General features: G+C 39.0%; 1 protein-coding gene across 1 annotated transcript; it reads left to right on the top strand.

Moving 5' to 3' along the window:
- The first annotated feature begins 721 nt into the window (after positions 1–721).
- Positions 722–7,887, top strand: LOC109240708. Its single transcript, XM_019407377.1, has 3 exons — positions 722–2,683; positions 6,866–6,949; positions 7,777–7,887. The coding sequence occupies exons 1-3, from the start codon at positions 722–724 to the stop codon at positions 7,885–7,887; spliced, it is 2,157 nt and encodes a 718-aa protein (XP_019262922.1).
- The last annotated feature ends 1,739 nt before the right edge of the window (positions 7,888–9,626 follow it).

Here is a 9,626-nt window from a genome sequence, read left to right as displayed (position 1 = left end):
ATTTTAGCCCCTAATCGACCCAATTATGCCCAATTAAACCAGCCCAATTTCGATTTGGACCCAACCCACGACCCAACCCGTTCCCCACCTACCCACTTAAATCTGGACCATTGATCACTCGAGATCAACGGTCAGAATTCACCCTTCCTTAANGGACGATCTAGCCCAAGCATTTGCCTGCCTCAGTACAATCTTGAAATTGTTCCAAACCGTCTGTCATTGACGAAGATTGAGAAGAAGCCTGGGGAGAGTTTCAGAGAATATGGCTTTTGTTGGAGAGAGCAAGCAGCAAGGGTTAAGCCTCCGATGAAAGAGAGTGAAATGGTTGTCTATTTCTTGCAGGCCTTAGAGTCCACTTATTTCGGTCACTTGGCGTCAGCGGTAGGGAAATCCTTCAATGAAGTGGTAAAAATGGGAAGCATGGTAGAAGAAGGACTCAAATCTAACAAAATCATGAGTTATTAAGCAATCAAGGCGACCACCCAGGCCATCCAAAACGGCAGTGGGGTGTATTGGGAAAGAAGAAGAAAGAGGACGTTGCGATAATTGAGTCAAGAACATGGTCCGGGGGCGCATCACCTTACTATAACCAGCCTCGACCCCACCACCAGCCTTACCCCCACACCCCATATAGCTCACCACAACACTACTACCCACCGCCAGATCCCCACTTCTCTGTCCATCACGCTCAGACATACACTCAACCCCCTACCCACACACAATGGCGTGCGCCAACCCCACAGAATACCTACCCATCTCCACAAAATACCCTAATCCACCCCCCAGGAGCCCTATAGAAATCCCCCCGGGAGCAGGTTTCCGACCAAATCAAGCCTTCAAGAATGAGAGGTTGCAGAAGCAGAAGACTTTCACCCCACTGGGAGAATCATATACTAGTCTATTCCACAGGTTGATACAGTTGGGTATGTTGAATCCGATTGAGCCTAAGCTGCCAAATCCCCCTCCGAGAAATCTTGACCACTCGGTGAGTTGTGAATATTGTTCAGGGGCTCCAGGGCATGACACCGAGAAATGTTGGAAGTTGAAAACGGCTATTCAAGAGCTTATTGATACCCATCGGATCGAGGTCCAAGACCCGGAAGTGCCTAATATCAACCAGAATCCGTTGTCAGCCCATCATGAGACCAATATGATTGAGATAGTGCATAAAGCAGGAGAGCCTAAGAAGCCATCACAGACTGTAATGATGTTCAGGTCCTGTGAAGTCAGGACGAGTGACAAGTCAACAAGTGGGAAGTCATTGATCAAGTTGAAAGAGACAGACAGTAAACCAGTTGTGGTAGTTCAGAAGGAGTCTTCAAGCGGGGTTGCAGTGAAACAAGAAAAAGTAAAAGTGGTGGTACCAGGGGCAGTGAACAAGTCTGTCGTAGTAGTGGAAGGTGCTCGCAAAGAGCCCGTGATTAGCAAACCAGTGACTCAGCTACCAATAGTCAACAGCAAGGCCGTCCCTTGGAATTATGGCCGAATGACAGTGACTTACAAAGGGAAAGAGGTTAAAGAAGAAGTTTGTGAGACCCATGGGTTGACTCGCTCGGGGAGATGCTTTGCCCCCGAGGAGTTAAGAAAAGCCAAAACCTCCAAAGATAACCCAGTGTTAGTGAAGAAAGCTGTGACCGAAGAAGAGGCAGAGGAGTTCTTGAAGAAGATGAAAATGCAGGACTATTCTATTGTAGAGCAGTTGTGGAAGACCCCTGCCCTAATTTCAGTTCTCTCATTGTTAATCCATTCGGACGAGCACCGCCGGGCGTTGATGAAAATCTTGAACGAGGCCCACGTCCCTGACAAGATCTCTGTAAACGATCTGGAAAAGATAGCAAACAAGATTTTTGAGGTAAACAGAGTCACCTTTTTTGATGATGAATTGCCCATGGAGGGTACTGAGCATAATAGAGCCCTTTATCTTACGGTGAAGTGCGAAGATTCCGTCGTTACCCGGGTATTGATTGATAATGGTTCCAGCACCAACATTTGCCCTCTCTCCACCCTGGACAAATTGAAAGTGGACAATGAAAGAATTCACAAGCACAGTATTTGCGTTCGAGGGTTCGACGGTGGAGGGAAAGATTCAGTCAGGGACATAGTGCCGGAGCTGACAATTGGGCCAGTTGAATTTACTATGGAATTCCAGGTGCTCAATGTGGCAGTTTCTTACAATCTTTTGTTAGGCCGACCCTGGATTCATGCCGCCAAGGCAGTGCTGTCTACCCTGCACCAGATGGTCAAATTTGAATGGGACAGACAGGAAATTGTGGTACACGGAGAGGACGGTTTGTGTGCCCAGAATGATTCCATTATACCTTTCATCGAAGTTGAAGACGACAAGGGGCCGTGGGTCTATCAGGTTTTTGGTGCAGTGTCAGTTGAGAATATCCCAGAAGGGGAATGTGTTCCAGTTCCGAAAGTGGCAGCCGCATCAGTCATGGTAGCCTCCGAAATGTTGAAGAATGGTTTTGTACCTGGCAAGGGTTTGGGTGCGTCTCTGCAAGGTATCGTACAGCCGGTGTCTCTCCCCAAAAACTTGGACACCTTTGGTTTGGGGTTCAAGCCTATAACTGCAGACATAAGGCGAGCTAGAAAGTTGAAACAGAGGGCATGGTTTCTTCCAAAGCCTGTCCCATGTCTCTCCCGATCCTTTGTCAGGCCTGGTACCAAGAAGCGCCCGGTAACAACAATGCCCGGTTCTTTTTTAAATTGGAGATCGTTTGAAACAAAATTCAGAGTATGAAAAAGGAGTTCGAGTATGTGTTTGTCGAGACTGGTTGTATCAGTTTAATCTATGAGTGAAATATCCCCATAATCATTCCTGAAAATGGTCAATCAAATGATTATCTTAATTTATTGTATTAAATGCTCCCAGTAGTTCGTGTTTCGTGAATATGAAATCCGAATCTTGCTGGTATTGCTGTCGCATGGGTTCGATCTTGGACCCAAGCGACGATTGACCTGAGCGTGCTGCATGAAGAACCAGGCTCTCCGATTGGGCTTTCCTCGAAGCCCAGCCAATTTTGGATTTGATTTACCCAATGCCTCATTTAGTTACTAGTTCAGATGCCGTCAATTTCCCTTCGGCTCCGTTACTTTCTCGGGCAAGATCTTTGTAGTTTGTGAGTCGCGCCTTGTTAATTAGTCATGGTTCTCTTGATCATAGTTAGATTTTAGTCTTGGTAAATGGAGGTATGCCGTACGAGATAGCACAAGTAGTTTATGGCCCTCCGAGCTTTAGTTTGATACTCCTTTTAAAATGGAATTGAGGTGCGCCGCGCCAAATAAAATCTCAAATGCGTGTCCCTCATTTAATCCTTTATTTTAAAAATACTTAGATCTGAGGCGCGCCGTTTAGCAAATTTCCATGGCCCTCGCAAAGTTAAAAACGCGTAGTTGTTTTAGGCGCGTTATTTTAATAATATTACCTTACTAAACTCGGGTGCACATTTATGTGACCCAAATCCAAATCTCAACATTAGATAGGAAGTGTTATGGATTGCGGGTGCATTTATGTGACGCGGTTCGAAACAAATTTTAAATGACGTTGCAATTTTCCTTTAATTAATTAAATAAAAGCGGCGAAAAGTTAAAATCGCACATAGGTTCAAAATGTTTTTAAAATCAGATAATTAGGCCAATTATAACAGTTGAGCGACCGTGCTAGAACCACGGAACTCGGGAATGCCTAACACCTTCTCCCGGGTTAACAGAATTCCTTACCCGGATTCTGGTTCGCAGACTGTTAAACAGAGTCATTCTTTTCCTCGATTCGGGATTCAAACCGGTGACTTGGGAACCATAAATCTCCCAAGTGGCGACTCTGAATTTTTAAAAGATAAGTCCTGTTTCGATTGTCCTTTAATTGGAAAAACTCCCTTTATTATACCCCTTCCGGGGGTGTAAGTAAAAAGGAGGTGTGACTGTTGACACCCAATTTTTCCCTATGTATTTTTTATATACTCAAAATACCTCCAAAATAGCATGTGTATGCATATATAAGCATACCCAAGAGTCTTGGTATTTTTTCCTAATTTTTAAGATTTTAAAATCAATTTATTAGTAGTACAAAATCCAATAATTATTCTCAAATGTCGTAAACCCAATTTCTCCTTTAGAAAAAGGGGGCATCGACAGTGACACTAAGTAATTTAGTCCTAATTTTGACACTAGTTGAATTTTTATTGTGACACTTGGCATCATCACATTTATTTGCTTCTTCTATTCTATATAAATTATTGAAAAATTCCCCCTTTATCCTATCAAATATCTATTTGTCCTTGCTATTTTTATTTTCTCCTTTATATAATAGGAGTCTTTTTTAATATATATGATATTCTTTTACTAGGTATTTTATTTATAATTTAAATGATTTTATACCTTATTATAAATTATAATATATTTTTATTAAAATTATAAATAGAATAATACTTTTATAATTTTGTTACAAAATATAATCGTGAATATAACATAAAATAAATAGATATTTAAATTGTATTTTCTCACCTAGATTTGAAAAATATATTGGTACCTCTTACCACAGTACTAGTATCTTTCCCTTTTGTCAAGAAGATTCTACAATTTATGTAAAACTAAAAAAAGATGTAACAACCCGATCGGTCGTTTCGCTTTCTAGATCCCCATTCTCCTAATTAAAATTCCCCGTATGTGTTGTTAATGTTTTATGATATGCGGAGATGGTTAGTTCGGGATTGGAAGGGTTCCAGTTGATATCAGAACACTTAGTTCCTTAATAGTAACTTATAATGGTTAAGATTGACTTGAGTCAACATTTTGAGTAAACGACCTCAGAATCGGGATTTGACGGTCCCAATATGTTTGCATGATGATTTTGGACTTGGGCGTATGTTCAGATCGGGTTTCGGATGACACGGGAGCATTTTGGCGCTTAATATTGAAAGTTGGCGCATTGAATGTTTTCAAGTTCTTTATGTTTGGATTGGAGTAGGTGTTGATACCCAATTTTTTCCTCATATATTTTTAAATGTGCATGTATATCTTCAAAATAGTGCACATGCATTTACAACCATGCACGAGTATTTCTATAATTTTAAAAGGCTATAAACCAATTTATTTTTGTATTTTTATTATACAAATATCCAATAATTATCTCTCATATTATTTTTTTTTTGTGATGGTTTAGTCATCTAAATTTATCATTTATGCCCAAATAGTGCTTGAATATTTAATTGCATTTTTTATAATTACATTTGCATTTTTTAGGCTAGAATTGCACATTTTGCAATAATAGCCCATATATATGCATAATCATATTATCTATATAGAAAATAACTTTTTATATATTTATAATGTTAAGTAATTATTTATATCATTTTCATGCACAAATGACATTTTAATTTATTTATTAATTATTTTTATAAACTATTTTAATAATTTAATTGGGTATTTAAAATCTAGCCCCTAAAAAAATACTCAATTTCGGACCTAGCCTAACCTAATTACCCCAGCCCAATACATTAACTAGTCTAACACCCATACCCATCCAACCCAGACCCAAACCCGTCCAAATTAACCCGCCCCAGCCATAATCTAATCCTAGCCGTTGATCTCAAAAGATCAACGGCTCACAATACATCCGCCCCTTTTAACTTAAACAAACCAAACCCTAATCCCTCACAACCCCAAACCCGTCGCCCCTGAATGCTCTCAATCTCCCCTTCTCACTCTCAAACCTTAAGCGCCGTCACCCAAAATCCCCTCCAAATCCCTTTGATTCTCGACCGGATATGGAATCATCTGGTGATTTCTTGCCTTATCCGGCTCCCTTTCTCTAATGGCTAACCGATTATGGTGTTACCTAATCACTTGCATGGCAAGTGGATCTCTCTTGTTTTGAACAAAATCGGGTTCGAATCTTCATCTCTTTCCATCTATGTTCTTTCTCCGTCTCCTTATGGTTTGAATCTTTGAGATTTTTGCTTATTCCTTATTTTACCCTAAAGCTAGGGTTTAGATCCTTTGAAATCTGCAAAGATTTGGTACTTATTTTCGTAAAAAATCATATCTATGTTTCTGCATGACTACCTGTGTTTCTTTTCATGATTTCATTAAAAGGTTTTCCGCTCAATTTTACTTACCCTAAATTAGGAACCAGACCTTTTCACATCTTTCAAGGTTTCTTAATTTTGAGTATTTTTTCTTTAATGTTTCGTGTACCTAGGTGTATCTAAGCTATTCCTATAGTTGTTTCTTTAAAATAATTTATTCTTCCTTAAAATTAGGGTTTCGGATCTTCTCTAATTCGATTCTTTGTGCTTTTCGAATAAACCTCTTGTCTATGTTCATTATGCACAGTGTGATTATTTCACTTTTGTTTCTCTGCTCACTTTACAGTTTACCCAAAATTAGGGTTTTGAAACCCTTTACTGAGCTCTAATCTTTCCTTTTCTATACGATACAAATACTTTCCTATTTTGTTCGATTTACCTGTTCTTACCTTATGTGGACCAATATCTGATTAATAATTTATGCTACTTCCCTTTGACTTAACTTTACTGGCCTGATTATATGCTCTAGTTATTAAAGTCGACTTCTAATTGATTCTGGAATTATTCCTTACCTTATTTGACTACTGATTGAGTCTATTAACTGATGCTAGCCTGATTTTATGACTATTAATTGATCTATGCCGACCTAAACTGATTGTTTATTGATTTTTTATACCTTATTTGCGTGTGATTAGTTCATTACCTTATGTATTATGCTCTATTGTATGCTATAAAACCCTTCCCCTTTTCCCTTTTAGAAAACACTCGAACTCTCCTATTCTCACTATAAAACTTAAGCATTCTCTTGCTCTTGTTCTGACTTCTATGCTAAGTGGCTATTATTTGGCCGGCTGAAAGCCAAGGCCAAGTTATTCTGGAATCTACCTATTTCTGCATATTTACTTTCTCCTCTACTGGTATGTGGTAACTCCTGTTATCTTGTTCTATTCTATATGTTTATGTAATCAGTTTTATCACAGACCTTAGTTCTTGTTATCTTGTTCTGTTCCATGTGATTATATGATTAATTCACTTCAAACCTCGATATGCTTCTGTTTGCCATATGTTTCCTGTTTGCTTTCTTCCTAACTAGTATGCCTTAATTCCTATTAATCTACTCTGTCCTATATGCTTGTGTGGTTAGTTCACCTTAGCATGTCCGGGCCATGATTTTTGTTTACTTCTTTCGTAGACTAGTATGCTTTAGTCCCTGCTACCCTGTACTATGTGTTTGTTTGGTTAGTTATTTCAGATTTCAGCATGTTTCTGTTCAATACATGCCTATATGGTCTCACCTAGTGATAATTAATAAACTAAGTAATCTTTAGTAATTTGAAACCTTGAGAGATTCAGTTGTATGCTCTCTATTTAGAACAGGTTTTAGGTATTGCCAACAATGTGTGATCAGTTTTGTCTGTAATTCAAGTACCCCTGCCGTTGTTGTGATTGCTTTAACTACTATCATATCATACATGTCTGAACTAATACCAATATGATAACTATGGATTCTGTCCTGTTTGTAGTCTTGTAAATTGAACCTGTTTGTTCCTAAAAATCAAACTGTTTTCTAAAGCTATCCCCCTACCCCTTATATATATACTATTTTTCAAACTTCTACTCTTAGCTATCTAGGTTCCTACCGCCTCCAGTGTGAGCACTACCTAGGGGCCCTGAGACTCCTTTGAACTCTGACACATTGGATCTTGTTTTCCAATCCTTTATGAATTCTGTGTTGAATGTGTAGATCCAGTGTGAGCATTTCCCAGGGTCCTTGAGGCTCTTTGGGAACTACACACTGGAGGCCTGGCTCAATGTGTTGTGGACCTCTACTACTATTTCAAGACTGTTGTGTTGAAGGTCTGCTCTCAAGTTTATATTGGGCCTACTAAGGCTTTCTATAATGTAATAGATGTTGTTATAGAGTTTATTCATTCTGGGCTATAATAATTTCTGTAATAAACAGATTTGGGTTGTTAGTAAAAGCTGGGGGGGGGGGGGTTCTATATCTTTGTTTGGAACTTGGGTAGAAATCCAGCCTATAGGTTTATTGGCGATCGTGTGAGTGTTACTACTTTTTTAGAGATCATGTATATAGGACTATCTGATTGCTTTGTTCTGTACTTAAATCGCATGCTAAAAATCCTGTTCATAGACTCTTGCATTAGAAATCATGTCCATAGGATCCATGGGCATTTTTACATGCATTAGTAACCATGTCTATAGGATCCTATCTGTTTGAATAATGATTTTCCTGGTAATGTGCTTAAAGAATTCTGCCCACGTGCGTTTAATAGATATCATGCCTATAGAAACTAAAAATCAGTTAGATATCATGCCTATAGGAACTAAAAATCAGTTAGATACCATGCCTAAAGGAAATAAAGGAATCAGTTTTCAAACCTAGAAATCATGTCTATAGGATTTAACCCAATAGATATCATACCTATAGGGTAAAATCAGTTTGTAAACTCAGGGATCCTGCTAATAGAAACTCAAATCAAGTCAACACTTAGAGATCTTGCCTATAGGAGTTCAAATATATATAGCAATTAGAAAGCATGCCTTTAGGATCTAAAGAGATAAAATCTGCCTATTGAAATCAGTGACCCGTTTATAAACTATAGTCTCTAATTAACAGTTTAGATACCATGTCTATAGGATTCTGCCCGGTTATCACTTAGGCAAACTAATAGGGTAATTAAAGAAGTCTGGGACTAAAATTATGATTTCTTGTTGTTTGAAAACGTGCCTAGATACAGAGTATTAACAAATCAGTAGGCAAAATGATAGGAATCGCTGCTAGCCTTAATAAAGCTATTATATATTTTGTCCATGCTCATCTAGATATCCTGCCTATAGGATCCTAAACTATAAAATTCTGTTTGTTTGAATTGCGTGCATTGTTTGGCTATTTGTGGAGGTTAACATGAGCCCCCTTAATTGCTCTTTATGTGACAGTCCTATCTGAATTTTATTTGTCGCTTAGCTTTCTCATTTTTAAGCAACGTAGGTAAGTCTAGATCCATCCAAAATAGAAGTCCTAAACACCTCCAGGATCGTAGGTAAGGGACGGGTAGTGCACGCATAAGGTACGCATTAGAAGCTACTAGAACGCTTAGGTAACAACTGAAAGATAGTAATTGGGTAGTAAAGGAAATGATGATCTGTGCGCTAATGCTATGTGTAGCACCCCTATTAGGGGAAAGTTACCAAGTATTGGATGAAAATGATCCTATAGGCTAAAAAACCTAGGACCCCTTTAATGCCCGCTTTAAAATAATTTTTCTGAATTGTTTAATTGTTCCATAAGACTAATTCGCTTAATTTAAGTTCGGCCGGGACCCACCGTTGTGGACCTCGAGGGGTACCTAACACCTTCCCCTCAAGGTAATTTCGAACCCTTACCCGATCTCCGGTGACATAACTTGTTATATGAGTTAATTGTTCTAGGTGCCCTAACGCACCTTAATCTGTTAGGTGGTGACTCTTCAAATCCCTTACCCAATCCCAAAAGAAAAGGAGTTGTCCCGAAAATGTCGAAACCCGATTTCGCGAGAAAAAGAGGGCGCAACAGCAAGGCGACTCTACTGGGGA

This window comes from Nicotiana attenuata, unplaced genomic scaffold (assembly GCF_001879085.1).
Source record: "Nicotiana attenuata strain UT unplaced genomic scaffold, NIATTr2, whole genome shotgun sequence".
Taxonomy (NCBI): Eukaryota; Viridiplantae; Streptophyta; class Magnoliopsida; order Solanales; family Solanaceae; genus Nicotiana; species Nicotiana attenuata.
The sequence above is the reverse complement of the archived record's forward strand: the minus strand, read 5'-3'. Positions and strand labels throughout refer to the sequence as shown.